The 21808-nt window shown below is 43.0% G+C and overlaps 2 protein-coding genes across 3 annotated transcripts in view; both read right to left on the bottom strand.

Moving 5' to 3' along the window:
* Positions 1-21808, bottom strand: part of LOC144583045 (uncharacterized) — a 94898-nt gene that overhangs the window by 60223 nt on the left and 12867 nt on the right. The gene's annotated exons all lie outside the window — the stretch shown is intronic.
* The window catches only part of LOC110070858 (uncharacterized), a 33445-nt gene continuing 12855 nt past the window's right edge, over positions 1219-21808 (bottom strand). The window contains 1 exon segment of the mRNA XM_072987272.2: positions 1219-21467. Coding sequence (XP_072843373.2) covers positions 19335-21467 — 2133 coding nt within the window. The 3' untranslated portion in view covers positions 1219-19334.

Consider the following 21808-nt stretch of genomic DNA (forward strand, 5'->3'; position numbering starts at 1 on the left):
TTTGACTTTTCTTTTTTTGTGTTGTTCCAACACAAACCAAAAAAATGAACATGTGAGTACCAAAACATTTCAAACTGCAACAATTTTCTGAGAGAAGAGTAGCATTTTCTGACAGAATTGCAAGGGTACCAAAATTTTTGGCCATGACTGTAAATGTTGTATAGTAAAAAGTAAAATGGCTGTTTTTAACCTGAGTCATTTACTGAGTGAATTCAGATGTAGGTATCAATTTTTAAGACTTAATGTTGTATAGCTGGAGAAAATGATGTAACTTTATGAAAGCATGTGTAAAGGAGACATCTTATACAGTGGTGCCTTGCATAACAAGTGCCCCGTTTAATGATGAATCCGCATAGCAATACGGATTTAGCAATCGCAAAAGTGATCGCATTGTGATGACTCTAATGGGTGAAAATCACATTGTGATGATTGGTAAGCATTTCGTTTACCGATCTTCGCTTTGCGATGTTTGAGGAACAGCTGATCGGCGGTTCCAAAATGGCCGCCCGCAGCGTTTTTGCGCCGATTCCTCGCTTACTGAGGCGGTGAAAATGGCAGCTGTATGGGGAATATTCACCTAACAGTGAGTTTTGTCCCCATAGGAATGCATTAAACAGGGTTTAATGCGCTCCTATGGTTTTTTTTGCCCTGTATAGCGACGTTTCCGGATAGCGACGATTTCTCTGGAACGGATTATTGTCGCTATGCGGGGCACCACTGTACAGTGGACCCTCGACTTACAGACAGCTCGACTTACAGACTTTTCGAGTTACAGACTTCTCTGGCCGCAAAATTTAGGTTCAATTTGCAGCCGGAGAATTGACCTACAGACCAGAAAAAAACCCAAAATGGAACAAAAATGGAACAAAAACAGCCGGTTATGGATTAAATGGTTTCCAGTGCATTGTAGGTCAATGGAGACTCGACCTACAGACTTTTCAACCTGCAGTCATCGTTACAATATGGATTAATTCGGTAAGTAGAGGTTCCACTGTATGGTGTAAGTCAGATCACTTATTTCTATGCTACGTGTTGTATCATGTTATGCTGCCAGCTGAATATCTATGCTCTCTGTATATGTCGTGCACCCCCAGTGTCCCCTGTTTGCTTTCCCATTCACAGGTTCACCTTAAGACATGACTTGTTCTTCTCACCCTTTTTCGCTGCCACCAGAGGGTTTTACCCTCACTATACCAATTATGAATCTCAGACTATTGCTGCCAAATATAACAAGGTTTATTTATGGTTTGGTAGGTAAATCACAAAACAAAAATCATGGGTGTTCTTTTTATTATTCATTCAATAAATGTGGATTTGATTGTACTCATTCACTTTAATCTAGGTCTCACTATATTCTGACTGTCTATGTATTTATTATTTTTCTGTTGATTCCACCCCTCCTGTCCTCTCATAGGCTCCTGCACTAGAGCTCAAAAATGACTGACAGGAGTGTCGTGTGGGCTGTCTGCCACATACCTCCCCCCTTGGAAAGTTTGTGTCATGGGGTAACACTTACAGTAGGTTACCCTCATGAACAACTTTATTTATTTTATTTATTTATTGGACTTATATACCACCCCATAGTGCTACAAGCACTCTCCTGGACTGCAAGGAGAACAAACCTATCAATTCTAAAGGAAATCAACCCTGAGTGCTCACTGGAAGGACAGATCCTGAAGCTGAGGCTCCAGTACTTTGGCTATCTCATGAGAAGAAAAGACTCCTTGGAAAAAACCTTGATGTTAGGAAAGTGTGAGGGCAAGAGGAGAAGGGGACGATCGAGGATGAGATGGCTGGACAGTGTCTGCGAAGCTACCAACATGAATTTGACACAACTCCGGGAGGCAGTGGAAAACAGGAGGGCCTGGCGTGCTCTGGTCCATGGGGTCACGAAGAGTCGGACACGACTAAACGAAATGAAACAAAATATCTTAGTTCTCCAGGCAGAACTGAAAAGAATTGTTCTAGCCCAATACAATCGTGCCTCACTTTACGATGCCCCGCATTATGACGAAACCACATTACAACAATCTTTTTGCAATCACAATTGTGATCGCAAAACAATGGTTTAAATGTTTTTTTCGCTTTGCGATGATCGGTTCCCTGCTTCGGGAACCAATTCTTCGCAAAATGACGATTTTACAACAGCTGATCAGCTGTTTCAAAATGGCCACCGCGTAAACAAAATGGCTCCCCACTGTGTTTAGGGACAAATTCCTCGCAAGACAGGCAGCGAAAATGGCTGCCTATGGAGGATCTTCGCTGGACGGTGAGTTTTGACACCATTGGAACACATTGAAGGGGTTTCAATGTGTTTCAATTGGGTATTTTTGCTGTACAATGTTTTCACTTAACGGCAATTTTCCTGGAACGGATTATCGTCGTTAAGCAAGGCACCACTGTAATATTTTTTCATGTCCTTTAAAGTTTCAACATTAGCTTGTTCTAGCCATTTTCCAAATATCTGAGCAGACTGGTTCCTAACTGAGAATATGGTTCCTCAGGTTTTTTTGTCAATGCTCTAAATTTCTTTCTGAGGTGCTGAGCATTGATTCAAAATTTCACGAAAACCCATTTTCTGAATGCCTCATATTCTCTTGCTTGATCTTGTGGCATTTGCGAATAAATCTCAGCTAGTTCTCCATTTATTTGTGTTCTTAGAATGACCATTTTCTCTTCTCCTCGCACGTTACAATCCCAGCATGCTCATTCAAACAGGATCAAGAATGATTCGGGACAATCACCCTTTCTAAATTCAGGGAATTTCTTAATGTTCGCTTTTGAGATCCTCTCCGCTGTATTATTACTGTTGTTACAGTTTTATTTATTTATTTATTTATTTATTTATTTATTTATTTGATTTATTTGATTTATTTGATTTATTTGATTTATATCCCGCCCATCTGGGTAGCTTCCAATAAACAGATATACAATAAAAACACAGATTTTTCATAAACAATCCATAAGAAATACAGTACCAATACAAATAATAAATAGAAAAAGAATAAAGGAAAATTAGGTATTAACATGAGGGAAGGCCTGAGTATTCATCCATGTTTTAAGTTATCTCTTAAAGGTGCCCAGCATAGGGGCCGCATGAATCACTGGAGGAAGGTTATTCCAGAGGTGAGGAGCTACCACCGAGAAGGCCTGATTTCGTGTTTTTTCCTTCCAGACCTCCCTCCGCGTTAAGCTCCTCAGCCTCACCTCCTGGCTCACACGGGTGATCTGGGTAGATCTTGGTGGGAGCAGGCGTTCCGCCAAATATCGAGGTCCTAAACCATTTAGGGCCTTATAGATAAGCATTAAAACTTTGAAGTCAATAAAGAAATGGATGGGCAGCCAGTGCAGCATGGCCAGGGTAGGAGAAATATTTTGGTATTTTCTCACTCCAGTAAGGAGTCTGGCTGCTGCATTCTGCACCACCTGAAGTTTCCGCATCAGCCTCAAAGGCAGCCCCACGTAGAACACATTACAGTGGTCTAATCTTGAGATTACGAGTGCATGTACTAAGGTAGTGAGCGACCCGTGTCGAGGTAGGGTCACAGCCGGGCAATCCGCCAAAGATGGAAAAAGGTGGTGCGGACTACCAACGCCACCTGGGTTTCCATGGAGAGTGTCGGGTCCAGGTGTACTCCCAAGCTGTGGACCCCACTCTTTGTGGCCAGGGCCACCCCCCTCCAAACATGAGAGTCACCCAAGTTGCCATCCACGGGGCCATCCACCCTCAGAACTTCCAAGTTGTCTGGATTCAGTCACAGCCCATTTTCCTGCATCCATTGCAGTACAGTCTCCAAGCAGCGCTGGAGGGACAGGACGGCATCACCTGAAGCTGGTGAAAAGGCGATGTAGAGCTGGGTGTCATCAGCATATTGATGACACGATGCTCCACACCCCCTGATGACCCACCCAATGGCCTCATATAGATGTTGAACAGCATTGGGGAGGTAATCAACCCCTGTGGGACCCTGCAATTAAGAGTCCATGGGGCTGAAACATTCTCCCCAAGCTGCATTCTCTGGGGAGGGTCCTCCAAGAAGGAGGGGAGCCAGGCAAGAGCCAAACTACCGATCCCCAACTCAGAGAGCCTCCACAGGAGGATACCGTGGTCGACAGTATCAAAGGCCGCCAAGATGTGAAGGAGGACCAACAGAGATGCTTTACCCCTATCAGCCTCCCTCAACAGGTCATTGTACAGGGCAACCAATGTTGTCTCTGTACTGCGGCGTGGCCTAAAGCCTGACTGAAATGGGTCCAGGGCAGCTGTTTCCTCCAAGTGGGCCTGAAGCTGGTCAGCGACCACCCTCTCAACCACTTTGCTCATGAAAGAGACATTGGCGATGGGCCTATAATTGCCAATTTCATCTGCTGCCAAATTAGGTTTCTTTCTAATTGGGCCTAATGAGTGTCTCCTTGAGGGCAGATGGAAACCTGCCTTCAAGGAAAGACCCATTAATTATTGCTGTGCCCCATTCTGTTGTTTTCGGCCTGGTTGCTTTGATTAGCTAGGCCGGGCAAGGGTCCAAGGAGGAACTGGTGGCTCGACAGCGGTCAAGCACTCTGGCCACAGAATCAGGCGTCACAAGCTGAAAGGAGTCGATTGTTACTGGGCAAGACGGAGCGCTGGACATCTCTGCTCGACTTGCTGTATTCAAAAAAGGAGAGACCTCCCGGCAGATGGCCTCCACTTTAAATTTTTAAAAGGCTGCAAACTAGTCAGGTGAAAAACTAGGGGGAGGCCTACCACCCAGACCAGTTCTGGATAGGTCACACACTATACGGAATAACTCCGCCTGCTGATTTGAAGCTTCACTTATCCAGTTAGTGAAGAATGATCGAAAAGCAACCTTTGCCTTATTCAGGTAAAGGTTAGTTGTGACCCTAACAGCTATCAAATTATATTCCGTCGGGTTCTTCCTCCACCCGTGCTCTAGCCTTCTCCTTGTTTGCTTCATCACTTGAAGTTCCTGGTTAAACGAGAGCACTGGCCGAACTCTACGAAGGAGAGGGCGTTTAGGCGCGATCATGTCTATCGCCCTGGTAGCAGCGGTGGACCAGATGTCCAGCAGAGCATCGACAGGAGCGCTACCCAGGTCTGCCATGACCCCTCTAATGACATTCTGGAATCCAACAGGATCCAGTAGCCTTCGAGGGCGGACCATGGAAATTGGTCCCTGCTCCCTGCGAGGGGAGAGTGCCACTGTGAGGTTACATTTTATTATGCGGTGATCTGACCATGACTAGGGGACTGACTCAAGGTCAGTTACCATCAGACCACACTCACTCCAACTGGTGGAAAAAACCAGGTCCAGTGTGTGACCACCCACATGGGTGCGGCTGTTGACATGTTGGGACATGTTCAAGGAAGCCATGGTTTCCAGGAAATCAAGAGCTGGCCCAGAAATCTCTGCCCCGCATGCACGTTGAAATCACCCAAGAACAAAAGCCTCGGGGATCCCAACAGTGCCGGGGAGACAAAGTTGGCCAGCTCCGGAAGTGGCTGGGTCGTGGGGAGCATGGCAATCCAGCAAAATCCGAATACCATCCCTGGCCCCAATTGATATGTGGAGTGCCTCTAGACTCAGCTTTACCATTGAGGAGTGCCTAGTAAACTCCAAGCTGGATTTATAAACAATAGCTATTACCCCCGCCCCTCCAGTCTACCCTGGTGCTGGAAGGCATAACCGGGAAGGCAGATGAGAACCAGAGGAGGACCCCCCTCTCCACTAATCCATGTCTCTCCATGCCAGGTCTGCATCCTCCTCCAGGATAAGGTCATGAATCACCTGGGGCTTATTGGACACAGACCTGGCATTCAACAGCAACAGAGTTAGAGTGGAGGGCTGGCTGGGCTGGCTACCTCAATACTGAGGGTTGGACACAATCTCAGAACAATGAACAGCAGTCAAACATCTGTTCAGTGTTCTTCTGACACGAGTAGGGGCTGTGTCTGTCATGGTATAGGTTATTGAAACTAGAATGTAATTTCTAAATGTGATTTGCAGTCATGGAATTGTGTAGAAGGAATCCATCTAGTCTGTGTGTCATGTAACTAGATGCTTCTAGAAGCTGTTTTTGCTGAGAGCTAGTTGGATTTTCCCATGTAGCAGCCTTGGCCAGAGACTAAGGACCAAAGACATAACATCGAGGAAGAATGTCAACAACAACTGCAATTCCATGTGAAAGGGAGGTGGAGAGAGATGAGCAGTCCTTTGTCCTGATTGGCTTACATCAGTGGAGAGTGAAAGAGGGTGTTCCAGCATTAGAAGAAAATGGAGAGATGCTGACACAGAGAGAGAGCCTTTTTTGATTTTACCTTGGATTATGGATTTTTGTATGGACTTTGGAGTTCCCATTGCTATAGCTAGGATGTAGTTCATAGCAAGGATAGAGAATGGGGGGGCTCAGCCTTACCCACCTTTCTAGCTAGTAGTTCTTATTTTATTTTTATAGCTGAGATTTGCTGTGTTTCTAACTACCTTAGTGTATGCAAATGTATTTGGAATGCTATGCTTTGCAACAAACTGAATATCTCAAATTCTTTATTTTTCTAATGAAACAATAATACTTAAAAACTTATGTTTGGTCTTTTGAGCAGATAACCTGCTTAATTACTTAATTCCTTTTTAGGCCACAAGTATACTACTGAGTCCAATTAATTACCTGAGTTTTGCCGGTCTTGGCAGACTCTGAGACTCATGGTTTTATCTTTGTTTTTTTCAGTTAATTGTTAAATGGGAACAGACTTGGGAAAAGAGGGCCAGGAGTGACAGCCTAGTGGAGAAAAGGACTCATCTCAACTTAAATAGGGGTACCCTGGACTCTGGAACCTCTCTATTTCGAGCCCCAGCATTCTCTTAGGAGAGCTGAGTGCTTACAGTGCCAACGCTGTATGTCCCTCTACCTGTGATCACTGGGATGTTCAGAGGCCCCTCACTGGGTAGACAGGCCTTCCACTCCATATCAGTTTAAAGAGGAAAAAGTAAAAGAGAGGAATTACTCTAAATAATATCACAATTTTTAAACGCAAAAATACATAAAAACAAATACCATGTTATAAATAAGAGAAAAAAATCATTTAAAAGAAAAACCCACAAAGTTTAACCCCCACATGTAACCTTGGTCTGACCTCCTCCACCATCAAATCTTGTCCTTTTAGGTGGTACTGTTTTTTTAGATGTTGTCAGGCTTAGTATTCTTAAGCCTGATGTTATAAATATTAGTCATGTTGGTGGTGATAGATTGTAAGTCCTACTGCCAGGACAAGTCCCCAAAGTCCCAGAGGTCTCAATAAAGGTACAGGGATCGGCAGAGGATAGCAAAAGCAGCAAGGACCAGATGGAGAGCTTCTCACAGCCATTTCCTCCCTCAGGAAGCTGTTAGGATGCCATTAATCTCCCTAGGGGAGCAAGCGGGGGGAGGAAGTCCAGGGAAAGACATTACTAGCCAGGTTTCCAACATTACAGTCTCCAGGGTAAGCCGTTTAGAATCCACACCTAATAGCTCATGCTCCCCCGGCTACCTCTTCAGTTCTCTCACTCCTAGGGCTCAGAGAGTCTGCCGTTCACTTCACCAAGCATGCCCCCTGTTACAGTAACATTGACATCACCTGTCCATCACTGCTGAATCTGTATGTCATCTGCCAATAGCGTGACAGAAGGTGGGACATAAGAGGTGGAGCTAGTGTATATAAGGGGAGTGAATGGTGTGAGTGCTTTAGATTGGGACGAGATAGGGACCAGATAGGGTTAGCCTAGGGAGACAGGGTTTGAAGATATTGTGAAGTAAGAACTGTGCTATCTAGTGAGGGTCTGTGAGAGAGTGTGTGTGAGAGTGTTACTTTATTATAGTGATTGCCTTATTATTTTTCTTCAAGTGATTTACCATTCCTTTTGTTGTACACAATAAACACAAGTTCTTTTATTTTGAAATCATACATTGGCCTGAAGTATTATTAGAGGGATAGGTTGGTGGCAGCGTGAATTGAGTGTGATTGAGTGTGACGTAATAGCCCCTTTGTGACGCATGAAGAGTCCGTTACACAACAACCAATCAGGTAACCTTAACCTCATCCCAGGTGATCTCATATGAATCACCTCAGCCTTCTTGCTTGTCAGCAGGTCTCAGCTTGATGCCCAGCTGCACAAGACGGCTGATAAACAACTTCCTTTATCCATCCAGCCTATGATGTCAATGTTTTCTATCATAATCCTCGTAATTTCCTGACATTATTTCTGTCTTCTTCATGTTCAATGTAATCTGAAATTGGGTTCCATGTATGTCACCTTGAAGGAAAAGAATCACACCCTTCTCTCACCTGTAAAATGCAATGGGAAACAGGCCAGAATGAGATTGGGGTTATTGTCTGAAAGAGTAACGCTTTCCTGCAAGTGATCTAGTTGGATATCTTGAGATGAACAGGGTGAATTTTGGAATGGAAATAAAAATGTTTTATTCAGTATGAAATCCTTAAACTCCATCTTTATTTCCCCTTTTCCTTATCCCCCCCCTTTTTTTTCTGCATGCAGATTTTGGGAAGGAAAGCAAATATCAAAAGCCACCTGATGTTTTACTGAAGAAACATGAGTACAATGGAGGAAGACAACCAATTTGGGGGCAAAGAGAACAGCAAAGATGCAAGTCAGCTGTCCCAAATGGAGAGAAAGCAAGCTTCAGCTTCTCAGGGTGCTGGAATCCTTGAGCATTCGGTTCTAGACAGTCATGAAAGAAAGGAGAAGAGTAAATGTTCAGTCCATGCAAAAGGTTTCTGCCTTAAACAGATATTTCAGAACTGTAGAAAGCAGAAACTGAATAATTGTGTGGGGTGTGGGGAAAACTTAACTAGTCAAAACACCTCCATTTAAAATCCCAGAGGGAATTGAACCCCCAGAAATATGAGGAGCATGGAAGACCTCCTGTCAGCTGTCACCCATCGGACATTCACGCTCGGGTTTTCCTGCCTCGGAAATGTAGCCCTTTTTAGCTTCTCCATGGTATTGCCCAGATAATGTTCTGAATAAAAAGTCCAGCTTATATCTGCTGTGTATAATTGTAAAATTGGAGAATGGACTGAGAAAAACAACACCTATTTCTCGTGAGAAGGAGGGGAATGCTTCTATCACCTTATGCCGTGATTGGATGACAGCGTGAGAGACAAAGAAGAAGGGCAGTGCCAAGAAGACTGAAAAAGGAACTTTTACTATGTGCAGTGTTCCATCTTTTTTTCTATCTTTTTTCCATCTTGTTCCTATTTTTCCTTTTTGGATGGAGCCTTAGATTTTGCTAGGTCTTTTTGCCTTCTGCCCCGTGCAGGGAAAGGACTGGGGAAGATGCAGGGAGTCAAGAAAGAAGAGAAGGGGGGCTTTGTGCCTTTTGCCTACCCTAAGGAAGCTTTTAGAGATTTTTAGAGCTATTGCATTTAAAAGAGAACTATTGCTTTAATTGTACTTTGTAATAAACCTTGAAAACCCTTGTTTGCTATGCTTTTGCATCAATCTCACTTTATTCTGTAAATCTATATTTTTTTCAATAAAAATAATTATAAAATCTTTGGGTCTCTTGAACAGTGAAGCTGTCATAGCTACAGTATACCCTGAGGGGGAAGCAAGGCCACATTAAGCTACTGAACCAAGTAGATCTTAGGACTACAAAGCTCATGTGTAACTTCTTATTGATCTTTCCTAAGGGTCAACAAGTATCTTTGTAGGGCAGACTTGTAAGAAGTTTGTTGTACGCACTGGCTGAGGTCACCAGGACTCAAGCCAGCTGCATAGGGATGCTCAGATTTCCAATTACTCTCTGTCCAACCAACCACGTTCTCCCTCACAGGAAACTTGGTCATGACAGTGAACGATAAAAGATTGACTGTGCCTGATATTTCCAACCACCACTGCCACAACCACCAACTTCAAAAGGCAGAAAAAGCTGCCAAACTCCCTCCAGAGGAAAGCAGAAAGCAGGACGAATCTCTCACTATGTAACATTCTACTTTGAGAAGAGGGAGCCATGTTAATCTGTGCAAGTACATCGGGCAAAGTCCAAAGGAAGAAAACAATGCAAACGGAAACAAAACTAAAACAGACAAAAAGATGTGGCACTTTAGAGACTATTCTATTTGAATGTGAGCTTTTGCAGATCTTCAAACATATCGGGGGGGGGGAATGAAATATTCCCTCATATGGATCCTCTGCTCTCATTTTTCCCCCTATATTTTCTTCTCCCCCCACTTGGGTTTTTCACTGATCCTGTTACCATTCAATTTTAGCTTTTAATTCTCTGGCAGGAAAAACAGATAAAATAGTGCATCAATCAGTCTATGTATAAGCCAATTTTATTCAAACATACATATGACTGGGCGTCATTCCTAAAAACGGAACGAACCCCCTCATTAATGGGTAAAAGCAATTTATACAAAGAACAATAAAACACAGCATCCCCTCATTGGCCTCCTGAACTCCATGTGTGCCCGCTGGGCCATCCCACTGGCCGTGGTAGACATGAGAAAAATATCCAGCTTGCATCCCAGGGTTTGTGAATGTGTGAACCATTGTGTATTTTGAAACATGTTACAGTCTTTTGCCTGAAGCGCTGTGAATGTTATCTGTGTGATAATGTACGAGTGTGCCAAGCGGGATGGGTCAGGAGCACCAAGAGAGAAATGAGGATACGAAATACATTGGCTATAGAGAATACATATACATATACAAAAATGCATATAGAATAAGGCATGATTACTTTGTAAAATGCTGATTATGAATGCTAAGTACATATGAATCAAATAGCATGTGTTTATGAATGCTACGTACATGTGAATCAAATAGCATGTGTTGTCTTAAATTGTAAAGCCAGTACTTTGTATATGTTATACCAGAACCCCCTGTCTATCAATCCTACCAACCCCACTTCCCCACTCTTTTGCTATTGCTTGATTATCTCCTTTCTGTCCTCTGTGGGAATGTTTACAGTAGAACTGAACACTAAACATAGGCCATAAATGTATGTGAGACTTAACACACCCCAGATTCTTAAAGCCAAATAATGTTTTGCATTTTTACTTGTGGCTTCTATATTTCATTCTGCATTTCATTTTTATGTCTGAAGAAGTGGACAAGATCCACAAAAGCTCACATTAAAATGTAACAGCTGGTCTTTAACATGCCACATCTTTTTGACTTTTTTTAGTTTTGCTTTGTTTTTGTTTGTTTGTGGCTTGCCTGATACAAGTACGCACAAGGATATAGAAGCATAAGAATAACGTGAGTCCAAGCCAGAACCTCAACAGGCACCTCCATTACCCGGAAGTACCGCCAACTCTCTCCTGAGGGGGAAAAGCACCAGTGGCTCCCAAACTCCTATCTTAATTAGTAGGTGCCATCAAGTCCAAGCGCACCTATATATAATGACTGTAAAAGAGCTTTCAAGGTAAGGGAGGTATTGAAAGACTGTTTTTACCAGTTCCACTTCCCCACAGTGAGTTTCCATTGAGAGAGTGGGGATTCAAACTCTAGTCTCCGGTGTCCTAGTCTGTCAAAGTTGGCCCCTTGATCTGTAAGGACCTCTTTGGGGAAACCCAGTCTGGAGAAAACCTGCATCAATTCTCAAGCCAGGACCTTAGCTGTGTGGTTGATCTCAAAGGTATAGCCTCCGGGTATCTAGTCGCATAATCAATAATGACCAGTATATGGGTATGGCCCCCAGCTGAGCGTATCAAAGGTCCCACTATGTCTATACCTATCCTCTGGAAGGGATGGTCCATCAGAGGCATGGGAATCAAATCAGCCCCTAGTATTCGCTTTGCCTGGGTCTTCTGACACTGAGGTCATGTAATATAGTATTCAGCTACATCCCTTTCCAATCCTGGCCATCAGAACCTCTGCTTCACCCGTACTTTCATTTTCCTTTCTGCGAGATGACCAGCCATGGGAATATCGTGAGCCAACTCGAGAATGTTCTTTCTCCACTTTTGGGGAACCACCAGCCTCTTTTCCCCGTCCTCATCAACACAATACAACAAACCCTCGTACAATTCAAGCCCCCATTGACCCCTTACTATAGTTCCCGCTTATTTGGCCTCCTGTAGGTGCTTCTGCAATGTAGAATCATCTTGCTGCCACATTCTCATTTGTTCTTGCGACGCGTCCTGCAAAAAAATCCAACTCATCCTCAGCCCTCTTGCAATCTCCTTGCAGCCCGTCCTTGAGTGTCTCTATCGCGCGTTGTCCGACCCAATCCCTTCCCAACAACATTTCCCTCAACAATCCTGGTACCACCCCTATGTTCATCCTTCTCTCATCATCTCCCATCTTCACATTAGCCCACATAGTTTGATACCTCTTGGTATCCCCGTATATGCATTTAACCACCAACCCCTCATCTTTCTTTTCACCTTCCAAGTCTCACACAAGTGTCTTGCCGCAGCCAGTATCAATCAGTGCCTTTTTCCTTTCTACATTAACCCACATGTCCACCTCCAGCGCTCCGCTGCTGTCAATTTTGGCAGAGCCGAGGCAACCTGTTGCACAACCCACAAACAGTCTGTCCCTGGGCAATTTTTTCTTACACAGCCGGGAACCCCACATCCATAACATATAGGTCACCTGTTTTTGCCCTTGCGCTATCCGGTCCCCCATCCATATATACGCTGGTCTACAGTAATGGGCCTCATAGGTTTAGGGCCCATAGGCTCCAACCCTTTTTCCCGTGTCTTTGCTTATCCGCTCATCTCGACACCATGCTGCAGAATAGGCCCTGCACCCAAGGGAGGAGCTTCTCCATGTACTTTACCTCGCTTCCCCCACGGGGTGGAGCTCTCCCTGATTGACTCTTCTGCTGTACTGTAATCCTCCAATAGGTGGAGTGCCTCCTCCAAAGTCTTTGGGTTCTTCTGAACCCATCCCTTCACATTTGTTCCCAAGGTGTTCACCAATTGCTCCTTGGTCTTTCCCTCCGGCTTTAACCACCACATCACTTTCGCTCTCATGCATTGGGCCAACATACAAGGATGTGCACCCAGTTTCCACCGCAATTCCCTAAACTGTTTTCGATATGCTTCCTCAGTGAGATCCAATGTTCACAGAATTGCAGTTTTAACCATCTCGTACTGTGTAATCTTTTCAGAACTAAGCGTGTCTACCACCTCTTGCAGCAGTCCAGTGAGGCACAGAATAAGAATTAGCATCCACTGTTCCTTTGGCCAACCTGCTGCCAATGCCACTTTCAAACGTATGCAAATAAGCCTCAGGGTAATCTGCTGCACTCATCTTCTGTATCCTAATTGGTGCAGGTCCCGCGACTAACACTCCTCTGACACACACCGGGTTTCTCTGTCCCCTTTCCTCTTCCACCTCTTGTCTTTGCATCTGCCTTGCTAATAGTATCTGATGTTTGGTAAGGTTTTCAATTATTTTTGCCTGCCTCTCAATGACTTCTTGAAGTTTAGTCAGTTCCTCCTTTCCTGCCTTAGGGGCTGCCCCACGTTGGGTGCCACTGTGATTGGGTGTGTCTTCTGCTGGAGGCGGCTCCTGGGTTTGCACAGGAAGGATAGTCGGAGGCAGTTCAGAATTTCCAACATTATTCCTTTTATTTTTAAACAAGTTCAAATCAACTTGCTCGAACGGGTCCATTAAAATTAACTCAGGCAAAATTCTGTAACTTCTTACTTTAACATCAGGGGTTCTCAGATCACTCCTTATAGAGGGGCTGGACCAAGCTGCTCTTGATCCGTCATTGAAATCAGTGGGGTGCTCCTCATGGCACAGCATGGGTGCCTCACCCAGTGCCACTTGCGTGGTGGATGTAGTAAAGAGGGACTGGGACGGATCACCCTCCTCCCCCCACACTGATTCTGTGGGTACACATTCTATGGGTTCTAGCTCTTCTCCCCTCGCGCGGTAGTCTTTAGGATCAGCCAACAAACCTCCTCCCAGCTGGAGCTTCAGAAAGTCCTTCATTAATTCATGTAATTCCTCCTGCCCATAGCTTAGCTCGGTTTGTACAGCCTGGTCTCTCCTCTCCGGTTGCTCTCCGCCTGTTACAATTCTAAAACTTTGTGCATTTTCTCCCTCTTTTATAACGTCCTTCCAGACAATTAGGTCCAGCTCCTCCCCCTTCTCCTCAGCCAGACATGCTGTGATGAGATGGGATATGTGATTAAAATCTTATATTGAACATGGGTTTTGTAATTAAGAAATGTGCAAGAGAGGTTCCATCTTGTTTCTCCGTATAAAGGATCTTTGCTATGCTGACAGGGTGTTTGATAGTGAGAGCTAGGAGAATGCTTTTCCTAGAGCATGAGAAGGAACTTTGTGATAAGATAGATGGGTATTGTTATGACTCTTTGCCAACCACAGAAACCCAAATAACCTCTATTACCCATGAGAGAGAAAGTCAGGTGGTACAACAGGACTGTTTGCCTAACGACGGACTGTGATTGGATGACATAGTGAGAAGGAGCAGATAAGGAGTTACAAGTTACTCTTGAAAAAGGAACTTTTACCTATGGACATTGTCTTTTGTGACCCACCCTTAAGTCTTTCATGACCTACTCTTAGGTCACTCATGGCCTACACGCATGGATTGCTCATACACGCAGACAGGGAATATTCTTGCCTCTTTTCATGGACTATTCTTATGGACCACTCCTATGGACTATTCTTGTGGATTATTCTCAGGACAATGGTATATTTGATTTTACAGGATTTTTCCTTTTGTACAGTATTTACAGGATTTACAGGATTATTTACAGCATTTACAGGATTATTAAGGACTATGGACTTTTTCTGACATAATTGGGCTATTTTGTTTTCCTAGTGGATTACCTTATTGGAACTGTTTCTACTCATTTTATTGGCTTTTTGAATTCTTTTACTGATTTTGGACACCGGTATATTTTTCATGTTTTCTTTGCCTCACTACATTTTGGTAATTAACCAGCATAATGCTTATTTGCTTGCTTTTGCATAAATTGAGCTTTACTTTAAGAAGCTTACTTTTTCTTTAATAAAATAATGATTATAAAAATCAATAGGTTTCCTGAACAGTAAACTTGTCTTGGCCTAGCATACTTAAGGAGTCCTGCCTGTGGTGCATAAGGAGTCTAAGGACTACAAAGCCCACATGATTTTCTATCAGTAATATACAAAGGTACAAGGGTGTTCTTATTAGGGCAGACTTGTAAAAGGGAGCTTTGACACGCCTAGCTGAGTTCTAGGACTCCCTCAGCACATTTTAGGGTGTCCAATCTCCTAATTACTCTCTGTCTGAGTATTCACGCATTCTCCAGGGAACCGTGTTTGTCACACACACCTCCAGTGACACTTTCCATTCTTCCATCTCCTGGTCTGTCTCTACCAATATGCCTTCAACGCAGCCACGACTTCCCTCTGGAATCTGTTCCGTGGAGGACGGCACACCTGCCTTCTCCCCTTTACACTTCCCCCTCCTTTTAGCTGACTAAATTCTTTATTCTTTGAGGTCTGACACTGAGAAATGAAGTGTCCTTTTTCTCCACACTCATAGCAAGTTTTGGGGCTTTGTTCAAAGTAAGGGGGCTTGTCTTCCCTTCAATGGTTTTATACTTCCGTTGATTCTGCTCTGAGGGTTTGTCCCTAAAATGACTTCTAGTAGTCTGTTTCTTCCTGTGGTTATCCTTGAACTCTTTGTGTCCTCCCAGCTTCTACCATCAAATTTTACCTCTGAAAATTTCGGGCCTTTGTTTTCTGATATATAATCAGCCATCTCACTTGCTTGATGTACTGTTTTAAGCTATTTACATCTGACAAAATATCTTAGTTCTCCAGGCAGAACCGAATAGAATTGTTCTAGCCCAATAATATTTTTCATGTCCTCTAAAGTTTCAACATTAGCTTGTTCTAGCCACTTTTCCAAATATCTGACCAGATTGGCTCCTAACTGAGAATATGATTCCTCAGGTTTTTTTGTCAATGCTCTAAATTTCTTTCTGAGGTGCTCAGCATTGATTCCAAATCTCGCAAAACCCAGTATTCTGAATGCCTCATATTCTCTTGCTTGATCTTGTGCATTTGAGAATAACTCTCAGCTGCACTTAGAGTTCTTAGAATGACCATTTTCTCTTATCCTCTTACGTCAGAATCCCAGCATGCTCATTCAAACAGGATCAAGAATGATTCGGGGCAATCATGCTTTCTAAATTGAGGGAATTTTTTAATGTTCACTTTTGAGATCCCCTCCGCTGTATTATTACTGTTGTTACAGTTTAGAGATGCCAATTCTAATTTTTTCATTTCTAATTGGTATTCCATTTATTTTGCTCTCATTTCCATTTGTCTCCTTTCTGTTTTAGCTCTTTCTTTTATTTCTGTCTGGCTTCAGCCTCATACCTAGTCCTTATTTCTAACTGTCTGGCTTCAGATTTAGCTTTGAGCTGTAATTGTTGTCTTTTCTCAGCTCTGGCTTTTTCTCTCATCTCTAATTCTTTTAATTTAAATTTCTGCTGCAATATACACCTTTCAAAGTCCTGGGAGGTCAACCCAGTTTCTCCCCCTGAGGCCTTCTCCTGAGCCTCCTCTTGCTCTCTCATTTCAAGAGAGCTCTCCTCTTCATGAGGTAAACTTTGCACATCAACTCCCTCCATAGCTAACTTTTTCTCTCTATTAGAAGACATGTTTCTATGTTTTTCTTTTGACAAGTTGTCTGGTTTTTCCCCCCCAGAGGCTGACAGGCAAGCCTAGGTTTAAAATCTTTTTTCCTTTTCTGTGTTAGAGAGACTGAGACAATGTAGCTCTCTGTTGGCAGCTGCAGCTGGCTACTTTATTTCTTTAGGCACTGTTCCTGTGTCTGAGACCCTGCTTCTTTTAGCTTCTAGACAACCAGCTGTTTTCGAAATATTTCTCTTCTTTACATCTCAGTTTCAGTCACCTCAGCTATTTCTCTTGACCCTGTCTTCCACTTAGGTCCCCTCAGTGCTCCCTTTTCTCAGGGCTTTGGGATCTAAAGCTAGCCCCTAGGTCCTTCCTTTCTATGCATGAGGTAAACTTTTAAACCCAGACTTCTCTTCAGAGTCTTTTCCCTGCCTTAGCCTTTCCTAACATCTACGATCTGGAGTCCCTTTCCAAGCTGTTCACTAAGAGCTCTAGGGTTCCCTACTCCTTCTTCCACCACCTTCGACTATCAGGTCCCTCAGACTCAGAAGATTTCTCTTCACTTAGGCTCACTGGAATTCATTCATTTTGAATCCCACTGTTGCCACCACTTTTGTCGTACACCCCCAGTGTCCCCTGTTTGTTTTCCTACTTACAGGTTCACCTTCGAACATGACTTTTTCTTTTCACCCTTTTTCGCTGCCACCAGAGGGTATTATTTTCACTGTACCAATTATGAATCTCAGACTATTGCTGCCAAATATAACATGGTTTATTTTATTTTATTTTTTTTTTTTTGGACTTATATACCGCCCCATAGCGCTACAAGCACTCTCCGGGCGGTTTACAATTTAATTATACAGGCTACACATTGCCCCCCCCCCAGTGAGCTGGGTACTCATTTTACCGACCTCGGAAGGATAGAAGGCTGAGTCAACCTTGAGCTGGCTACCTGGGATTTGAACCCCAGGTCGTGAGCACAGTTTTAGCTGCAGTACAGTGTTTTAACCACTGCGCCACGAGGCTCTATTTATGGTTTCGTAGGTAAATCACAGAAGAAAAATCATGGATGTTCTTTATTCATTCAATAAATGTGGATCAAGGTCTCAATATATTCCGACTGTCTATGTATTTATTACTTTTCTCTTTTATATTCTCTAACACACCAACTTTCCAATATCTTGTCTAAATACTTCATAATCCTCTCCCTAACTGACTCCCTGTCTCACCCCATTCTGTTGACTCTGCCCCTCCTGTCCTTTCATAGGCTCCTGCACTAGAGTTCAAAAATGACTGACAGGAGTGATGTGTGGGCTATCTGGGACAATGTGTAAAAAGACTAAGTTGAATTTTCTCAGTGTTATAGTGTCTTTGCAACCTGATATTTTCTAACTGCTTATATCCTGAGAATACATGAAAACAAATTCTCATCAGGGTTCAACCACCAACCACTCCAACCACTACCCACAGCAAAAAAGAGGCATAATCAAAACACTGGTAGACCGTGCAAATCGGAACTGTGAAGCTCAATTTCTTAGCACCGAACTCAACCATCTGAAGTGGGCCCTACAAGCAAATGCCCATTCTAAGAAAGAAATCACAAGTTTCTCAAACTGAGAAAACAACATCAAACTGAAAAAGAGCTACCCACAAATGAAGTATTTCTGCCATATAAATGGGTAATGGACACATGGGAAACTTTTGAAAAAATACAAACCGAAAAAAATCGGTAGTAGCTGACCATGCCGCAAAACATGCTGGACATGAAATCCTATTTCAAAACACCGAAGTACTGGACACCACCACCAATCATCATGTTAGACTACACAGGGTCTAACTACACAGTTGGTGTGAGATCTCTCCAATATTTATATCCCTTTTTTGTATTCGTTCTTGCCATTTCATTGGACCATTTCAGCAACGTGGAGAGGGGGGATTCGCTGCTTAGATAACAGCCTATCATCCATATTACTTTACCCAGGCCTCGTGCTCTGGAGAGGACACTTCTCGATTCTGAACACATTACCATAGTCTCTCGAGACTGAAGGTTGCCTATGTAGTGTTGTTCTGCATCAGTCAGCAAAACCAAACCTTCCCAAAGTTTGGGTTTCCTAGCTTTCACTTTTAATAGACTTCTGATGCACCTCTGAGAAAGCAGTTTTCAGTTTTAGGTCGATAAGTCTTCCTCCCATAAAATAATTTTTTCAAAAAATTCAGAGAATATTTTCTCTTTGACTGAAGCTCAGTCTACATTCTGTGTATTTCTATGGTTTCTCCCCCATTTGAGTTCTTTGATGAGAACTAAGGCTATTTGTCTAATTCAAGTATTCCACATTTTATGCATTTACATGATTTATTTGATATGAACAAAGATAACTGCTTCTAATAAAACTCTTTTTACATTCCACATATTTCAATAGTTTCTCCCAACTGTGATTTCCTTGATGTAACAAAAGGTTACTACTGTGACTAAAGCTTGGTCTGTAGAAATATATTGTGAAACGCTGTTTCTATGGATTGAAAACGGTGATGTAGAGTCGGACAAAACAGGATATAAATATAAAGGGGAACCTTTATCTTTATGGTTACTACTCTGTCTGAAACTCTGCACATTTCTTTCCAAATTCCACTCTATGTGGTTGCTCCCCAGTGTGAATTCTTTAATGTAATTAAGGTTTTCTTCTCTGACTGAAGCTTTTTCCACATTCCATGCATTTATATGGTTTCTCTCCAGTGAATTCTTTGATGTAACCTGAGGGTAGAACTGTGACTAAAGTTTTTTCCACATTCCATGCATATATGTGGTTTCCCCCCATTGTGAGTTCTTTGATGTAACCTAAGTTTACTACTCAGATTGAACCTCTATCCACATTCCACCCATTTATGTGATTTCTCTCCAGTGTGAGTTCTTTGATGTGACCTAAGGGCACTACTCCCACTAAAGCTCTTTCCACATTCCATGCATTTATATGGTTCCTCCCCAGTGTGAGTTCTTTGATGTAACCTAAGCTCATCAGTCCGATTAAAGCTCTTTCCACATTACATGCATTTATGTGGTTTCTCCCCAGTGTGAGTTCTTTCATGTGACCTAAGTCGACTACTCTGACTGAAGCTTTTTCCACATTCTATGCATTCATGTGTTTTCTCTCCAGTGTGAATTCTTTGATGTGACCTAAGGTTATAACTCTGACTAAAGCTCTTTCCACATTTCATGCATTTATGTGGTTTCTCCCCAGTGTGAGTTATTTGATGGGACCTAAGGGCACTACTCTGACTGAAGCTTTTCCCACATTCCATACATTTATATGGTTTCTCCCCAGAGTGAGTTCTTTGATGTAACCTAAGCTCATCAGTCCGACTAAAGCTCTTTCCACATTCCATGCATTTATGTGGTTTCTCTCCAGTGTGAGTTCTTTGATGTGACCTAAGGTGACCATTCTGTCTGAAGCTCTTTCCACATTCCATGCATTTATGTGGTTTCTCTCCAGTGTGAGTTCTTTGATGCAACCTAAGTTTACTGCTCTCACTGAAGCTTTTTCCACAAACCATGCATTTATTTGGTTTCTCTCCAGTGTGAGTTGTTTGATGTGACCTAAGACCACCAATGTAACTGAAGCTCTTTCCACATTTCATGCATTTATGTGGTTTCTCTCCAGTGTGAGTTCTTTGATGCAACCTAAGGACACTACTTCCACTAAAGCTCTTTCCACATTCCATGCATTTATATGGTTTCTCCCCAGTGTGAGTCCGTTGATGTATCCTAAGGGTACCACTCCTACTAAAGCCTTTTCCACATTCCATGCATTCATGTGGTTTCTCCCCAGTGTGAGTTCTTTGATGGGACCTAAGTTTACTATTCTGACTGAAGCTTTTTCCACATTCCGTGCATTCATGTGGTTTCTCCCCAGTGTGAGTTCTTTGATGTGACCTAAGGTTACTACTCTGACTAAAGCTCTTTCCACATTCCATGCATTTATATGGTTTCTCCCCAGTGTGGGTCCTTTCATGTAACCTAAGGACACTACTATGACTAAAGCTTTTTCCACATTCCATGCATATATGCGGTTTCTCCCTAGTGTGAGTTCTTTGATGGGACCTAAGGGCACTACTCTGACTGAAGCTTTTCCCACATTCCATGCATTTATATGGTTTCTCTCCAGTGTGAGTTCTTTGATGTAACCTAAGTTCACCACTCCGACTAAAGCTCTTTCCACATTCCTTGCATGTATGTGGTTTCTTCCCAGTGTGAATTATTTGATGTGACCTAAGGTTAGAAGTCTGATTAAAGCTTTTCCCACATTTCATGCATTTATATGGCTTCTCCCCAGTATGAGTTCTTTGATGTAACAAAAGCCCACCACTGTGACTAAAGCTCTTTCCACATTCCATGCATTTATATGGTTTCTTCCCAGTGTGAGTCCTTTGATGTGACCTAAGACCACCAATGTGACTAAAGCTCTTTCCACATTCCATGCATTCATGTGGTTTCTCCCCAGTGTGGGTTCTTTGATGTAACCTAAGGACATCACTGCGATTAAAACTCTTTCCACACTCAATGCATTTGTGTGGTTTCTCCCCAGTGTTGGATATTTGATGTGACCTGAAGTGACCACTGTGACCAAGATCCTTCCGCATTCCATGTGTTGATAGAGTTTCTCCCCTGAATGAACTCTTTGATTTGTACTGACGTGACATGGTTTTATGTGGTTTCTCCACTCCGTGAGTTCTTTCATTTGATGTCCATTCCTGCCAACTTGGATGTTCAGTTCTGTTTTCTTGATTCAATATGAGTTCCTGCCCAGAATGCCCCAGGTGTTCCTGGGAAATTACTCTTCTCCTGGTCATCATCTGGTAGATTAGAAAAAGAAGTGAAGCAACCACGTCAGAAATCTGCAGGGATAAGGAAAGACCCATTTGGTCTGAGCCAGAGTCACAGAGGAGGACGGAAAGAGTCCATGCACTTGTAATCTCGAGGTTAGACAACTGTTATGCATTCTATGTGAGGCTGCCTTTGAAATTGATGCGGAAGGTCCAAATGGTGCAGAATGTGGCAGCCAGACTTCTCATTGGGGTGAGAAAACATCAGTATATTTCCCCCAATCTGGCTGCCTTGCCTTGGCTGCCCATTCATTTCCAAATTGATTTAAAAGTTTTAATAATGACATACAAAGCCCTAAACGGTTTAGCAC

This window comes from Pogona vitticeps, chromosome 2, assembly GCF_051106095.1.
Source record: "Pogona vitticeps strain Pit_001003342236 chromosome 2, PviZW2.1, whole genome shotgun sequence".
Taxonomy (NCBI): domain Eukaryota; kingdom Metazoa; phylum Chordata; class Lepidosauria; order Squamata; family Agamidae; genus Pogona; species Pogona vitticeps.